The sequence below is a fragment of the Macaca fascicularis genome, chromosome 5 (assembly GCF_037993035.2).
Source record: "Macaca fascicularis isolate 582-1 chromosome 5, T2T-MFA8v1.1".
Lineage (NCBI taxonomy): Eukaryota > Metazoa > Chordata > Mammalia > Primates > Cercopithecidae > Macaca > Macaca fascicularis.
In genome coordinates this window covers 45,820,191-45,838,539 of record NC_088379.1, presented here as the reverse complement: position 1 = coordinate 45,838,539, position 18,349 = coordinate 45,820,191, and the positions used below count along the sequence as shown (strand labels likewise).

At 34.5% G+C, this 18,349-nt stretch overlaps 1 protein-coding gene across 22 annotated transcripts in view; it reads left to right on the top strand.

Moving 5' to 3' along the window:
- The window catches only part of GABRA2 (gamma-aminobutyric acid type A receptor subunit alpha2), a 148,631-nt gene that overhangs the window by 47,718 nt on the left and 82,564 nt on the right, over positions 1-18,349 (top strand). For 14 of the 22 annotated variants that reach the window (XM_074039719.1, XM_045392310.3, XM_074039718.1 and 11 more), the window contains exon 4: positions 11,956-12,023. The exons of the other annotated variants lie outside the window; for them this stretch is intronic. In XM_074039719.1, coding sequence (XP_073895820.1) covers positions 11,956-12,023 — 68 coding nt within the window. The remainder of the gene's footprint in view (positions 1-11,955; positions 12,024-18,349) is intronic. 22 annotated transcript variants of the gene reach the window in all.

Here is an 18,349-nt window from a genome sequence, read left to right as displayed (position 1 = left end):
TTTTCTCTCTCCTGTATATTCAGTTTCTCCCTTTCAACCTCAGTCTTTCCCATCTGCCTTGCCATATGTTCAACTATCGTCTGCCTTAAACAAGCAAAACAAAAAGCTGTCTCTTTTCCTCCACCTTGCCCTTTTGCTAGAGTTCTCTTACCCTTCACAGTCAAACTTCTGAAGGCTTGTTTAACATCTCTTTAGTCTTTTCCTCTTCTCTAATATCTCTCACACCAAGTTGGCTTCTGCACATTCTTTACTCCACTAGTGACTTCAAGATCTCTAAACCCAGCAAATATTCCAGGCCCCAGACCACTGGATCTCTTAGCAGCATCAACTGTACATCACTGTTTCCTTCCTAGGAACGTGAATTGCCTTTGTAGCACTCATCTGTAGTCTTTGAGATACTGTATTCTCCTCTACTTTTGGTTTCACTCTCTCTCTGTATACTATTTTCTAGCCTAATTTTCTGGCTTCCTTTCATTTATAAACTGTTTAAATGTTGGGATTGCATCCTTTTTTATTTCTTGGTGTGTATTCCAATATTAGGTATATTCCTATACTTTTTGGACTCCAATTATAATAGTAATGCTAATAATAGCTAGCATTATGGAACATTATTATTTGGCATTGTTCTATACTCCCTTCAAGCCTTAATCCTCACAGAAACCCAGTGAGGTGGCTTCTTTTACTTTTCTTGCTTTAGAGATAAAGAAACTTAGGTGCCTAGAGGTTAACTAAGTTGCCCAGTTATTATTCAGTGGAACCATGGACTCTGGAGTATGCATTCACAGCCTGAAACTCCCCAATTAAATACAGATATACATAGATGGCAAAATCTTTTATATTACCTTGTATGTGTCAGCTATAAGTGATTTTATAAAGTAACTCATTTAATCTTTATAACAAGACCATAAGGTAGGTATAGTTATTATCTATGTTGAATTATACATATTATACAGATCAAACTTGTTGTCCAAGATCACACAATGACAAAGCGTGCATGTTAGCTGTGCCTGTTTCTTCGGATTCACCTTGTACTATGCTTCTACTCCCTTTCTGTTCTCTTTCTGTACTTTTTTTCATTTCCTCATGAGATCCAACTATATTTTATATCACTATCTTTGAATCTGCAGTTTCCCCTATGCTGGGTTAGGCCTAATATTCTCTTATTATGTCTCACTCAAGCTTACACATTTTTAAAAGATCTTTATAATGCACCTTTTTATATCACTGAAATATAATTTGTTTAAGAAATCCTACCCTTCCTCTACCCCAAACTGAGTCAGGCTAAATGGTTGGTTCCCTCAACAAATATTTATTAGAGTCTACTGCGTTCCAGAATTGTTATGTGTTCTTGGAAAATATCAGTAGAAAAAACTATCATTGTTTTCTTAGAGTTTTTATTTTAAAATATGTATGCAATATGTAGAAGATTATAGAGAATGTTGAAAATTAACGTTATTGTGGAAAAAGTGGGGAAAAGCAGGACAAGTTAAGGGAGATCTAAAGTATTGGGGATAGAGAGAAGGTGAAATTTGAATTACAATGTCCATTTCGGGCTTATTGGAAGAAAGTGATCTTTCAGCAAAGTCTTAAATAAGTTAATATTTTTAAAATGCTTAGAAAGTGTCAGGCATGTAGTCAACCCTATATAAATATTTGTTAAACATGAATAAACAGCCAGGGCTTTGTGGCTTATACTTGTAATCTCAGCACTTTTGGAGGCCAAGGTGGGAGGATTACTTGAAGCTGGGAGTTCAAGTCCAGGTTGGGCAAAAAAGCCAGTCCTGTTTCTAAAATAAAATAAATAAATAAATAAAATTAGCTAGGTGTGGTGGTGTGCACCTGTAGTCCCAGCTACCCAGGAGGTTGAGATGGGAGGCTCACTTGAGCCCAGGATTTGGAGACTGCAGTGACCTATGATGTTGTGATCATACCACTGCACTCCGGCCTACGCACCAGAGTAAGACCTTTTCTCTAAAAATAAAATAAAACTGTAAGGTGAGAGAGTAAGCTATGCATCTGTGACAAGGGCCTACTAGGCAGAAGAAAATGTCTGTGAAATATCAGGCATGTTTGATGAACAGTCAAGAGATCAGTGAGGCAGCAGTTAGTGAGGGCAATAGCAGAGAAGAAACAAAGTAACAGGCTGTGGTTATGAAGTGTTATGTGGGACGTGAATATAAGGCCACAGCTTTTAATACTTGGAGTGAGATATAGAGGCATTCGGGAGTTTTGTGAAGAGAATTGGCACAATCTGATTTCTGATTTAAGAAGAGACTGTGGAAAAATACTTATGGAATGGAAAAAGTAAGGACCTCCAAAAGTCTGCTCCTCCATAAAAGCAACAAGAGCAGTGGCAGAAATTATATAATCAACCTTTTCAGTACTCTTGAAATTAACCAAAGCCTTGCAACAATTTGAGGAGCATTTACAAGAAAAATGTCTGAAGCTTGTTAAACACATTGAGCTTTGTGTCATTTTAACTTTCATTGTTTCATCTTCTTTTCTGCATTCTCCATGCTCAACTTAAAAATCAAGTCTTGCAACTCTGTTAATTGTGAAAAGTGGCCATGTAGCAGCCACTGGATTTGACAGCATTGAGTTGGAGCTTCCCCAAAAGTCCCATCACCAGCAAACTGTCACTATTTGACCTGTCTGTCCACTCTCAGGGCTCATCTTTATATGACTTGACTTAGCTTGCTCTTGTGGACAGCTCCCTATTTCCAGGGCATTTGATGAAAACAATTAGCAGGTATCGTTTAATGTCACAGTAATTTTAACAGAGATATAAGTTGGGGTTAACAAGAAGCTGGGCAAAATCTAAAGAAAAACTGAGCACTGAGATGAGAATAGGGGGCTTTTAAAACCTCAAACCTATTCCTGGGAATCTAGAAAGCCTTGCAGAAGTGCCTGAGAATGACTTAAAATGGCCTTAATCTTTAATGTCGGATGGCCTTGAGATTCTGCAAAAGCAGGAAGTGAAGGCTAAGGCAGAGTTATAAACTGTATCCTGGAGTGTTAAAGACATTAATTCCCCCTAATCCTTTCACCCCACAGAACCTTTGTGCAGAGGCTGGGAAACTTACTGGTTCAAAGCATTTAAGAAAATCACTATGCTATTATTTGCTGGACACTAAGCTAATTGAGCAGAGACTTCAATGGCTGCAAAAGACAAAGAATACAGGCTTTACAGAAATAGTCCTATAAAGTCACTAAACAAAAAATAGCAACAGAAACAAACAGCAACACATACACACACACGCACATGCACACGTACATACACACACACCTGGAAGAGTGGAAGAATTTCTTATCTTTAGAGTTATCATATAGTATTTAAAGTTTTAAATTTTCAACAGAAAACTATGACCCATGAAAAGAAACAGGAAAATATGCTCCACATACAGAAAAACCAGGAGTCAATATAAGTTGTCCTTCAGGAAACTTAGATATCATAATTACTAGTCAACAAGTTTAAATGATCTTTTCAATGAACTAAAGGAAACAATGTCTAAAGAATAAATGGAAAGTATAAAAACAATATCTCACTGAAAGAGAATAATGACAAAGAGATAGACATCATATAGTTTTTAAAGGATCTCATAGAAACCCAGGATATAAAAACCAACTGAAATAAAATCTTTGCTAGAGGGATTCAGTAACAAATTGGTACAGTCAGAAGAATCAATAAATCTGAAAGAGGTTAATTGAGATTATTCATTATAAGGAACAGAAGAAAAAAAAACACAAGAAGAAAGGTATACAGCCATAAAGATCTAGAGAACACATAAAGCATACCAACATTTGCATAATAGAATTTCTAGAAGGAAAAGAAAGAAAGGACAGGAAGAATATTTAAAGAAATAATGGTTGGGAAGTTCCCCAATTGGTGAGAAACATTATTCTGTACATCCAGGAAGCTCAACAAAATCAAAAGATAAACTGAAAGATGTATCTACAAAATACTAGCAAATTAAATTCAGCAACATGTAAAAATTATACACTGAACCAAGTTATATTTATGCCAGGAATGCAAAGTTACTTTAACACATAAAAATACATTGCTATAATAAACAATATCAACAGAAAAAGGGCAAATGCTTCATAATCATCTGCATAGGTGCAAAACAATAATTCGACAAAATCCAACACTGATTCATGACAAAAAAGTTTACAAATTTGGAATAGAATAGAATAGAAGGGATTTAATTTATAATAAAAATTTCAAAATAGGCAGAGCCATAGAAACAGAAACTGAATTAGTAGTTGCCAGAGCTTGCGAGAAGGGAGAATGGTGAAAGACTGCAAATGGATACGGGATTTGTTTGTGGTAATAAAAGTGTTTTAAGTTTAGAGAGTAATATGGTATAACTTTGTGATGATACCAAAATCCACTAAATTGTACTAGAAGGGTGTATTTCATATTATATAAATTATATCTGAACAAATCTATTATTTTATTTAAAAAAGAAAGAGACTGTAGGTGTGAATGAGTGCAAGCAGTATTCCCAGAGACAGATGATGATAGCTTTAAGAGTCATAACAACGGAGGAGATAATAAGTCATTGGATTATACCTATCTTTGAGAGGAGATTTACTATTGAAAAGAGAGAAGCTGTGAATAAAACCAGTAATTGTGACCTAAGAGTTGGAATAAATAAAATACAATAGGGAAGGCTGTAAGTGCTGTGATTTTGGAGAGGAAAATTAGTTTTGTTTGAGACATGATAAGTTTAAAAACTCTATTAGGCAGCTAAGTGGAGATGCCAAGTAAACAGTTGTATATACAAGTCTATATTTTGGAAGAAAGTTCTAGACTGCAAAGAGAAATTTAGAAGTCCTTGACTACATGAAATAAATCATCAAAGAAGTGTAAATACAGAACACCAAAAACTGAAATTTGAGGCATTCCATTATTATTAGTTTAGGAGTTAGGAGTGAGTGAAGGATTTAGGGGAAAAGTAACCAGTAAGGTTGGAATAAAATAAAGTGATTACGATGTCCTGGAGAAGAAGTGAAGGAAATATTTCCAGGAGGAGTTCCCTTATTGTATACTCTCATAGCATATATCATGTCTGCAATCGTATATTTATTTAATTTTTGCATAGTATCTCTCTTCATTAAGCTATAATAAGCTTCATTATGATAGCAGAGGTTATGTCTACTTTAAATGACTGTGAACTAAGAGTAAGAATTTATTTAGTTAACCAAGATTTGCTAAGAACATATACTGTGTCAGGGGCTATTCTGTGCTGTGGCTTTATTTTTCTGAGCAAACAAAACCCAGTCTTCATGGAACTTAACTTCTATTGGGAGGATATAGACAAATACTATTTCACAGAACTTTCTGTGATAACGGAAATGTTCAACTCTTCTATCCAGCTACTATGCTACTCTATGTGGATGTTACTATACATAGCCACATATGGATGAAATATAACCAGTGTACTAAGGAACAAAATTTTAAATGTTATTTAATTTTATTTAATTAAAATTTAATTTAAATGGCCACATGTGTCTCATGTCTACCATATGAGTAGATATATACAACAAAGAGAAAACAATAATAAGTAAATGAACCTATAGAGCTAGGGAGAGATTTGGAGTGGTCATAGTTTAAGATAGAATGACAACTTCATTCACTCACTCACTCACTTACTCATTGCTATGTTCAATTGTGTGGAGACCTATATACCCATCTATAATGAACAACAGGAAACAATAAACCTGATTAGCCTTATAGATGGTGGAAAAAACTTTCATCCTGTCTTAACTGCCTGATCTATATTTTGAAACTGCAGTAGCTTTAAATCGGAAAACTGGTCCAATCTTTCTACTTCTCAGTAGTTGTCTATTTATACTCTCAAACTCCAAGAAAATAGTAAGACTAGAAGGTCAGAAATGGGTAGCAGACATTAGCCACAGAAAATAATACCTTGAGAATTAATCCAAGAAAAAAGTCTATGGATAAGAACAGAGATGAAAGAATCTTTTTTATGGAAAATTGCAACTTTCCAAGATTTTCAATCTTAAATGCCTACAAAAGTCAAATAATTGACACACATATGGACCACAGAGAATCAGATAGTTCTCTTCCCATTTATTGTGGATACCTCACTTTGAGAAGTGATATATTGAATTCCCTGTGATATAATAAATTCCCTGAATTTATTCTTAACTTTAAAAGACAAGTTTTTAAAAATAATAATGAATGCCTGATTTTTATTTTCACTATTATTTAACATAATTATTGAAGATTGGCTAATGCAGCAACCTAAAATAAAAGTAAGACTAGAATAAAAGAGGTTGGAGTTTTTTTCCTAAATATACAGATGATTGTGTACTTAGAAACTTTACTGGCTCATTGCATGTGAATCAAATTATAATTAGTTTTCATGAATTCCACATCATTGATGTGGAGAACATTTTCCTAGAGGAGTTATTTTCCATTCCTAGAATGGCATCATTACTGACTAGATCAAATGATAAATGGTCAATATGAGTTCACTTCTTCTTTCATATGATGCACACAAAACCTTTCAGAAATATTTTTATGATTCTCTTTTCAACTCTACATATATACTATTACCACTCTCTTGAGAAAATCAATTTTAAAATGGTGTGTATGTGTGTGTCTATGGTGGAGGAGAAAGAGAAGGAGGGTCTGCTACAAAGAATATACGTATCAAATGTCCAGCAGTCATTTACAAAATGATAGGATTTTGCTGTTGCCAAATCTTAGAAATTTTTGTTTGGAAAGTTTGCTTGCTATTGTGTGTTATATTATCCAGTACAGTTCAACCACTATTGTGTTTGTCAAAATATTTTTTGACAAGCTTTTAAAAAGAATATTTTCCACTTACTGTCTTCTAGTCCTTACCCTCCATTTACTTTCCAAACCTCTTCATTTGTTTTATGCCTTTATAGTTTTACTGAACCTACTCTTTTCCAGGCTCCACACATCCTCTAACACTCAAACCAAAGGGCCTATTCCTGCAATATTACTTTAAAACAAATTTTTCCCTTGACTTCTACCATTTCCTAATCTTGATCGTATTTCTTTTTCTTTGGTCTTAACAGTGGCATTATGTTCCACACTGAATACATTGTCTTCAGTCTACTTTGTCTTGGCTTGCCCTATATAAATGTAACATAATATATCTGGTAACAGCCCTAGCCACAAAATTCTCCAAGTCAAAGTCCTTCAGTGAATCCCTTGCTGCCATGTATATAAAGACAATGTTCATATTATTTTGGCATGTCAGGTCTGTTTGATACAACTCTGCCTTTCTTTACAACCTCATCACATCCTCTGTACATGCATGTTAACCATGTTTATGAGTGAAAGTTAACTATTTGTGGGACTTGACTTTTGCACAAAGGAGTTTCTCTGCCTTGAATCAGGACCATTGAAAATTACAAAAGAGTGAAACCTCCATGTTTTTCTCCAACATGCTTCTATGGGCATTGAGATATTATATTTTGGGTTTGGTTGCAGCAGACGTTTCTTGGGTTACAATTTCTTAAATGTTTCTTTTTCTATTATGTTGTGAATCTTTCACAGGTAGATGTTTTGCTTTACTCACTTTTTATCCCCAACCATCTATTTTAAGTGAATCTTGTAAAATAAATCATAATCGAGCATTAATTTTGTTCTTTCTTAGTTTTGCAAAGATTTTTAAAGAAGTTTTTATTGTTATTCTACGCTGCATTTCTGAGCAAAAAGCAATTTTTCATTAATGAAACCCTTCTTGAAATTACTTATATGCGCATTTTGGATATCCTTTCAGGCCATTTATTTTTTCTGTGAATCAGTTTAAAAAAATCAGAGAAGTACACAGAAGAATAAGATTAACAATGACCACCACCATCATATCTTAAGATTTTGTCAAAATTGTTTAGGATTAATTTTAAAAGAATGAAATATTAGGAATACATTATGTGTTCCTCAGTACATGTCTGCAGGCTGTTCCTTGTCCTCTTTCACCATCCTGAATTTGACGATTGCTGTAAGGACTATACGTTCTTCTAGGTATGCCACATACATTACTTATTTTTCCTAAAGTACCTGTTATCAAACTTGTGTTTTGCCTCTGGAGAAATCTATACAGAACATCCTTTTACTTTTGCATATTACTCTTGGTATTTCTCATGTCAACTACTTAGCGGGCAAACCATTATTCTGAGGTAACTAATGGTGGATATTTCTGTTAGGAGCTGCTTAACTGTTCAGACTTCAATTTTGGTTTGCAGTGAATCAGTGCTATCTTCAAGTACATTCTTTCCCTTTGCTCAGCTTTGTTACTTCACTGGAAGCCTATTACTTAGACTCTCGACCTGCCTTTGTCAATGGAAAGTTTGGGCTCTGCCTTCAAAAATGACGGGCATCCTGTCCTCAACTAGCAACAGCTGTGCATGATCACTTTTAACGTTGATGAAATATTTTGGAAAAAGATTGATGTTCTACATTAATTAAAATGAGAAATAATTTGTTCAAACATACAACACGTAACATGTGATATACATTGTAGTAAGCACTCGTGACATAATAGTGAACAGAAATGGTGCAGTCTCCTTCTTTGTGGAGCTTAAATCTTGGATGGGGAGACAGACCAAACACAAAACTAAAAGAAAGAAGGATATCTTAAGGCATTAAAAGAACAGCAAGGTTGAAAGTTCCCATAAAAAGAAAGTGTCAGAGAGCAAAAATGAGAGAAGAGGGCTTTATAGGGGATTATGAACTCCTACTCTGAAGAGAGAGCATTTAAACTGAGACTTAAATGAAGAGTAACAATTAACCAAAGAGAAAATGAGAGATAATAGCCATTTTGAAGACTCTGAGTCAGAACAGATCTTGGTGTGTCAACTAAGAGTGATCAGGGCCGGGCACGGTGGCACATGCCTGTAATCCTACTGCTTTGGGGGGCCCAGGAGTGTGGATCACCTGAGGTCAGGAGTTTGAGACTAGCCTGGCCAACATGGTGAAACCCCGTCTCTAATAAAAATACAAAAACTAGCCGGGCGTGGTGGTGAGCGCCTGTGGTCCCAGCTACTTGGGAGGCCGAGGCAGAAGAATCACTTGAACCCTGGAGGCGGAGGTTGTAGTCAGCTGAGATCACAGCAATCCACTCCAGCCTGGGCAACAAGAGCGAACCTCCGTCTAAAAAACAAAAACAAACAAACAAAAATAGTGATCAAGACTGAAGAGTGAATCATGGTACCTAAAATACACAGAGACTCAGGTTGCCACCAGACTATAAATTGACTTGTTTACTCTGTAACATACATCTTTTCAATGGATCAGAATATCATAACAGGCATTAATAGCACAAATCCACCCTGTTCCAAATCCACATGGGAAAACAAACATAAGCAGATGATACTATAAAATGTCTTGACAAATCAGAGTCACAAGATTAGAATAACCTGTATTCTACAGGAAATAGCCTACATTCATATAATCTCCCTAGCCTCCTTTCCCCTCCATTCCTTTCTTTTCCTTTTTCCTTTGTTCACTTCCCTTTCCTTGTCTATGGAAAGCTAAAATATAATCAAAGATTGAGTTTTGATCATAGAATTCTAGAAGATTGTGTTAGATATATTGAATATCTATACTCATTACACTAAAATATTTCATTAGCCCATGTTGGTTGTGCATCCATCCATATTGAAATCTAAATTAAAAAAAAGAAAACTCATTGCTAAGAATACCTTTCCCTTAGACACTATTGGATGTTCATCGTCAGTGTTTGGCTTGCTGATTTTCCTTTTTCTGAACTTCCATAGCAGGACAATATCTCCCCAATGCATACATTATTTAGCTATGCTTATGAAGTCAGTAATCCATGAAACCATTTCTTTTTCTAAAAATAACTTTTTATATCTATGTTCTGAGTCTTAGGTGTTTCTCTTGCTGCTTAGAATTTTGAGACTAACCTTATTTTTCATGTCAGTTCTTAGCTGATACCTCTTTATAGCCACTAGGTACTGATACCCCTTTACCCTTTACTTGCCATTTGGCATATAGTGAATATTATTCATATCATTAGCATCAATACATTCACACATTTTTGTAATTTCTTGGACTCTACTACTTAAACTAAGGAGAATCATTTCACTTTCTTCTCTTAGAGTAAAAGCTTACCTTCACATTTTAATTTCTCTTCTCTGGAACATTTTAGGTCAACAGCTATTACAAAGGTTTATCTAGTTACTAATTGAATAAATGTAATAGTGTGACTAATTTGGTGTGGGTAAAAGGAAAACAAAATGTTGGTTCTCATTTCCACGATTGCTTTCTAGTATATATAAATTCAAGAACAGGGCCAGCTACATAATTTGTGATGCCCAGTCCAAAATGAAAATACAGGACGCTTTGTTTAAAAAATAATTAAGATTTTTAAAGAAAGCGCAGATAGACCATTAAATTACGCATGGGACTCTTCTGAACTCAGGATCCTATGGGACTTTTTTATACCCAGAAAGCTGCTCCTGAGCTGGTCTTTGGGGTAGGTGGCATCTGAAATTATTTCATAAATTTATTTTCAAATGCTTTTACAATAGAACTTCAAAAATACAGTTTTAGGGATGAAATAGTGTATACAACAAAGTTGAATGAACATATTTATTTGGAGCAGTATAACTATGCCTTTGGCACGGAGTATTCTGGTGAATAGAAACATGCGTTTAATAAGAAACTACTGTTAGTTTTAAGTTTATCATTGACTATGGTATGACGCTTTGATTTAGCTTGAGTACTCAGAAACTAGATTGCTTGGGTTATAAATCATTGCTCTATCTACTCTGCTAGCTGTGGGTCTTTGGCAAGTTTGCTTACCTTTCTTTGAATCGTTGTACACATGCATAGAGATAACAGAGAATCTACCACATACGTTTGACATTCAGATTATGATATTTCAGGTGCTTTAAAGAGTACCTGTTATGTAGTAGGCATTCAAAGTCTACCCTGTTTTATCAATAGCCTTTCAATTTTTTATTCTTGCCTTAATGGATACAAAATCCCAGACATAGTTTAGTCTCTTTGATGGTTGTAAATTAATGTCTAGTATAATACGAAAAACAATTCTTGTTATTGTTTACGTAGAATTATAAATCTGACAGCTAATGAATAAGACATTTCGCTCATGATGATAAACATTAATGATATGTTTTTTTTCCTACTACAAGAGCAGTGAAAAGATTTTTGTTTTTCGATCTTTTCTTTGACCTTTTCCCCATCACCATTTGGCTTATTTAAAATTTTGATCTAAATTACCTAGTTAATAGAGCACTCCAGTTAATTGTATTACAGTTATGATGTTACATAATTTTAGAATCCAATTTAGTTCAGTCTTAGCATTTCAGACATTCTTAAATACATTTAAAAGCAAGCTTGTTTGAAAGTAATCTGTTATTTTTTTAATTTTTATGTCACTGAATGATAAAGCTTTTTATATTAATTGGAATTATGTTTATTTATAATTACCAAGCTGTTTCGTGCTGTATGGAGAAGATGTACTGATTTACAATCTGTAAATTGAATCTTTACCATCATGAGATACTGAAATGTTTAGTTGAAACATCAAATTTAGGATTATATCAAACAATACCATACTTTATTTTTAGTACTGGTAATATATTTATTATAAACTGTTTCACTTATGATGTTTCCTAAGAAACTATTCATTTTGAGCAATATAAATGAGGATGTGCTAATCAGGTATGGTTTCCAAGTAAGAATGTCATAATATTTCTATACATTTTGCAGTTAGGATGGTGAAAACCAATGAAATAACTGAGCATTATAGTCATTATGGTTGTGAAAGTTGACAAGAAAGTAAAACCCAGTAATCCCAAATTTATGATACAGCTTTCAAACCATACCGTGTACTCAAACCCTTCTCTCTCCTGTGGCTCTTATTATATAATATCTATATTCAATCTCTTTTCTCATATCAGACAGTATTACTGAAGTCTTCACTAACATCTACGTGACCAGTTTTGGCCCTGTCTCAGATACAGATATGGTGAGTTTTTCATTAAATAGTATTTTTACTTCACATAATGGGGAGTGGGGGTAATTTCAAATAAAGTAGCATTTTTAGTGTTACAGAATTATGTATATGTCTCATGTCTATTTAGTCTACCCAAATACATGGATAGTTAAAGATGTTTAGATCTGTGGTTTCCATTTCCAACTTCAGTGTTTGGATTAGTCCTGTGTATTTTATATCATTTTCAAAACATGTCTACCTAACTACAGTGTGATAAACAATTATTTAAATAAAATTAATTGTATTAAGAAGAAAAATTTTCTAGGAGGATTAAGGCAGAATTGCGAACTTCCATAAGGAAAGTGAATATAGTTTCATAGATAAAGACTTCTTACAGAATGAGGTCACGGTCAGTGTTACACATTTAAAAACAACAACAACAACAAAACCCTCTGATTGGTATTGAGCAAAGTGATTGCCTCGTTATGCTATCTACATACATACCATACATATAATCTGCACACATAGTAGGTATACATAAATCAACCTAAAATATTAGAATGTTGGTACTCTTGGATTCTATGGAACTGGTGTTATTTTGTTTTTTCTTTAAAATGAGACAGGCCTGGTGTGGTGGCTCACAACTGTAATTGCAGCACTTTGGAAGGCCGAGGTGGGAGGACTGCTTGATCCCAGGAGTTTGAAATTAGCTTGAGCAACATAGAGAAACCCCATGTTTACCAAAAAATATAAAAAATAGCAGGGTGTGATGGCACATGCCTGTGGTCAGAAGGCTGATGTGGGAGGATCGCTTGAGCCCAGGAGGTCGAAGTTGCAGTGAGCTGTGATCGTGCCACTGCATGACAGAATGAGACCCTGTCTCCAATCAATTAAAATACAATAAGATAAGATAGGTAAGCGAGGAAAATTGGTTTGATGTGTTAGGTACTGATGGGCTAGAATCGCCAAAGATGAATTATTGATGAAGCATTAAAAATTTAATGATAAGTCCTTCACTTTTACTGCTAACTATAGTGCTCTGCAATAGACATTTTTGATGAAAGAGTTTTTCATTCATAATAACTTGTCAGATTCCAGCATGTCAACTGACATTTGCTTTACTTTATATTCCCTTGATGTGCATGTCTCTTGTCCCCTGCTACCTCCCTGCCAAATCTGTGGCTCATTCACCCCTCAGGCATCCTTCTCTCTAGGACTTCATGATTCTTTAGACATTCATCTTCCTTATGACCCAGACACCGAGAAGCCCTTGTCTCTTTTTGCCCAGTATTCCCCACTGTGTCATTTCTCCTCAAATTCTTCCCTTTCTCTCATAACTCAGGGGGAAAATTGACAAGTTTGGACATTTTCTACCTGGATAAACTAACAAAACAAAAAGTATTCCATTTTTGCAAGCTTTCATAAACATTACCAGCTAATTTATCAGGAGCTCCCTAGGTTTCCATTAGGGAACCTAAATTTCACTTTTATGGCAAAAAATGTGCTGTTTATTCCATCAGAGCCACATCTCTGACCTCAGAGACCTTTTCTTATATTGACCTGGGTGGCTGAACATGTTGAGGGGTGATCCCCACCTTTAGGGAGGTGGTTGATACTAAATGTTGGCAGTCCATTAAAATTCTTTAAAATGGGAATGTCATGATTTAAGTGCTTTTATTTTTCTCCTTCAATTCTGGGTCTTAGGTACGATTCTGGTACAAGAGGAAAAAATCCTATTCTTCAGTATAACCCTCCTTTTCCCCTTGCATTATTGTATATTTTGACCTGAAATATTAATCTGCCTCTTTCCATGGGTCAATTTAAGTGGACATATCCTTATAATGATGACAAAGACTATTTATTTTTAGTAAGAGTGTGCATTCCAAATGTTATTGTTTGGCTATAAATATAATTTTGTCCTAGTAAATACTCTTTGTCTTAGTGCAGATTGTCTTAAATGTTCCCAAATATTAGAGAGACACAGTGCAAATAAATACCTAACTTCTATCAAAAATTAAGTAGAGTCAGAATTTTGTTAACTACTACATTGAGAAATTAGCATATTATATAAATTGTGACTCTTACATCTGGTTAATTTGTGTCTTATTATCAGCCAAAGCAGAAAGACAAATGATATGACTCCCAAATATCAGTACATTTTCAATATTGTAGATTTTTTTCATGTTGTAAATTTCAGTAGTAGCAGTTACTGCATTGAAATTTTAGCTTTATTTTTTTGCAAAGTGAATTATTTTAGCTAAAACATCTCTCTCTATATATATATATATACATATATACATACATACATGCAAACATGTATGTTTCTAGCAAGACATGTTTGATATTTGGGGATTTTACACAAACTCACATCATACTTGTATGCCAAAATATACAAAGTCATTTGTTTTCCAGTGGCGATAATGGATTAGATTAATTCTCTACCTCTCCTTGTTGTGACTATTCTTTGGATCGCTAACATATTTAGAAAATTGGTAGTTGATGTTAGGTATATAGTCATTTGCAATGGAACATATTTAGCTCCTTTATGTCTGAAATGAACTAAAAGCAGTTGTGTTTCATCAGTAAATTGAACCCGAGAACTTTAAAATTTTTTAGCAGACTCAAGATATGCTTTCTTATTTGGGGGGATTCTACCACAAGTTATAATAAACATTAAAATATACTCACACTACCAATATAGGTTGCATTGAGTGGAATTTCAGTTGATAACATTTAAATAAAAAATCACTTACTTTGATTTTTTAGTTTTCTTTTTATATTTCAGAATACATGTGTGTGTAAGTGTGTGTATGCACACCCAAATATAGATGTATTCTCAAAAATGGAATGCATATTCAGCATCTTAGTACGTTTTTGAAAATCTTGAAGGCCCTAGACATTTTCTCTAGTGATACATTTCCCTTAATGCATCTAGCCTAAAAAATTTCTAAGAAATTGCTCTGCTCTTGTCAGATTTCCTACTTTATTTCTGTCTATATTTACCTCATTTAGTCGGGCTTGTCAGCAGTTGTTTTAGAGGAAGTCTAGTTAATCACAAACCTACCAAATGGGAGCATACTATGTAAACACAGTCCAGTCACAGAACATCATAGGGAAAATCTGATATAAAGAATTATTAACTAATAAAAGACAGTTAAATTCGTTTTAAAACATGGATAAAAGAAGATTCCAAGCAATACAGAATTAACAAATGCAGACAGAACATCTACTTCTAGGGTTGCAGTGTCACCACTTCCAGAATCAGGAAGAAACTGAGGACTTGAAAGAGCACCCTTTCCCCCTAAGATCTGTGAATTCTGACCTCACTGGAGGGGTGCTGCTGCTACAGGAACATGCAGCTACTGGTGGTGAAGAAACATGTGATGGTATATGCTGAAGCTGGTCTACAGAAATATGCTGCATGGGCTGAAAACTCACAGCATGTCAGTCCTTTGAAGCTGTGCCAAAAAAATGACAATGCACGTGACCCAGAAAGAGACCAAGAAAGAAAAGCGCCCTTCTCTTTTGACTACATTGGAGTGTCCCTCCAGCACCCTCTATTGACAAAGCCTGACATTGTGTGAGCTGGCAGAGGAGCAGTATTTATAGGATCCATCAGGTACCACAAAGGAAATGAAAGAAGGGTGGATTTAGAGTTGAGAGGCAAAACACAGATAGCTGAAATATGAATAATGTGTAATACAGAGAAGATATTAATTGAGGACCAGGAGATAGTTTGATCACTCAACAGGTATTATTGATATTTGTCCAAATCTAGAGAAGAAAGATGCAGCTGGGAAAAATTAAAGTTGAATAACCTATAGACACAAGTAACAGAGACACATACAAATACATCTTTTTATTCACATTGTAAGTCTATTAGGGAAGATGGTGCTCAACTAAAAAAACATATATACATTTTATGGAGAGAAACAATTTGGTCTTCATGATGATCAAAATGAATGATTTCCATGTTGATATTATTTTTACTGGAAATCAAGATAAGTAAAGAGGCAAAGTTTGAATTTATGTTTAGTATGGATGGAGCAATAGCTTGAGCAATGAGACGTGGCTGTGACACTCTAAATAAAAAAGAATGTTATGATGGGAAGGGAAAACGTAGACATAGTATTACCTACAAGTCAAAGTGGATGTGGAGCTATCTAATGAATATCTTACATAAACAATTTGTTAATGAAGAACAAAAGTAAAAAACAAATTTAGTTTTACTTTTAGTAGCTTAGCATATACACTTTTATTTCTAATCAGTGAACATAGTCAGTAGCAAAACCTAAATTCCTAATTTCTTTTATTCAGGTCAGTGATGTAGATTTGTTATGACATTAGCCTGAGAGAAAAAAAAAACAGCATAGCAAAAAGAATTAAGAACCAAAAAAATATGCAGACACACACACACACACACACACACACACACACACACACACACATTGCTTTCTTGGAATCATTAACTAGTGTAATTGTCCCAAAAATGTTGTAGATCTAAATTATAATTAAAGATTATACTTACAGTTTCTGCAACCAAGTTAAAAATATTTTATTTCAATATTTTGAAATTCATAAGGAGGTAATTAATTTTTGAAATGTACTAGTAGCTGGCAATTGACCAAGGTTGTAGTAGGCATTTTAGCACTTTCTAATTTACTGTACTGTGTTTTTCCCTTTTTCCTTGGTTTCTATAGGAAGTCTTTTCTTATATTAGTAAACATTTTCACTGTGTGTGCATATTCTAATGGTATAAGTGTTATGATTACCAATTATTTAACCTAAACCTAGACTAAGAACCTCAGTTCAAATGGTTGTCTATTGTGAAGTGTTAGGGTTAGAGCTTGGACAATGAAAACTTTGAAATAATCTTGAGATACCTGATACAGTTAACCATTAGGCTAAGAAGCAGGCAGTGTGGTAAATATGACCTTGGTTTATTGATTATGTTGATTTTTCCAGATAATACTTTTCTTCTCTATAAAAACACAGAGTGCATTATCTCTTAGAATCTCCAGAAGGTACTGGGATATTATATAGTTCAGTAGTTAACATCAAGGAAGTTTAGAGAGTTGTGAGATTTAATATCTGGTCAAAATTGACACTGAACTTAATCTGTTAACTCTTTATCAGAGGTTGTCATTTGTAAATGTAGTTCATTAAGAAAACCTGTGATGAACATGGCAAACCCTTTGTATCAAAAGTAAATTAATAATGTTTACTCCCTTTAAAGTCAGCATGTAGAAGCTGGTTGCTGTAAGGTTATTGACATTTTGGAACGTTAGAAAATAGACACTGGAAACATTCATTCATTCATCAAATATTTTTCAGCACCCTCCTAGAATTTATAATAATATTCCCCAAAATGTGATTTACAGGTACTTGGATTGTAACCATCTGAATTATTTTTTAAAATAGTTGTTTCCTGGGATCTTCCTATGATCTATAGACTAACATTTACTATTTGTAGAACATGAAAGTCTGTATTTTAACATGATAAGGTATTCGACTTTATGCTAAAGGAAGCACGAATCTATTATAAGACTGATGAAGAAGTGGAGGAAGGTAGAGGGTATGTGGCAGAGTAAGAGTTCTATGGTTCAATAATTTATATTAAAGGATTGGGAAAAGGAAGACTAGTTAGAAAGCTGTTTTATTACAGGCAAGAGATTAATGTGAATTGGCCCAGGGCAGTGGAACTGAAGATGGAGAGCATTGAAAAGAATCAAAAGTTATTTGTGGGGTAGAATTGTTGATCTGTTGGATGAAGGGGTGGAAGAAGTATAGAATGACATCTTGAGGAATTGGGATATGGAACACAGTAGGAGAAGTTTTGTTTGTTTTTGTGTTGTTGCTGGGGATGAACATTTATGTTTTACACATGTTGAGTTTGAAACTTTAATTGGAGATGTCTAGGTAACAGGCATAGATCTGGAGCCCAACAGAGAAGCTTGGAGTATAGATAACTTGGGGGCCATATAATGGTGGTTGAAACCATAGACATACATAAAATTTTACAAGGAAAGAGATTAGAGTGAAGTGGCCATCTTACTTTCACAGAAACTCTAGAACACCAATATTTAAAGGACAGAAAGTGGACAAAAAATGGAAGAGGAGACTGAGAAGGAGCAACTGTGGGTATCTGTCAAAATGAAGAGTGGTCCCATTTTCTGAGCTAGGCTGTGCTTTGATCCAAAAAAAAAAAAAAAAGGCAGAGACCACTGTCTTATTCCTTATCAGATGCAGTGCTGTGCTCTCGTCAGATATCTGTGCTACAGCCCTCTGCCGAAATGGGATTCTGTAGAGTTAAGGTGAGATGGCTTATTTGGTAACTGGGTAACTGTATGAACCCATGT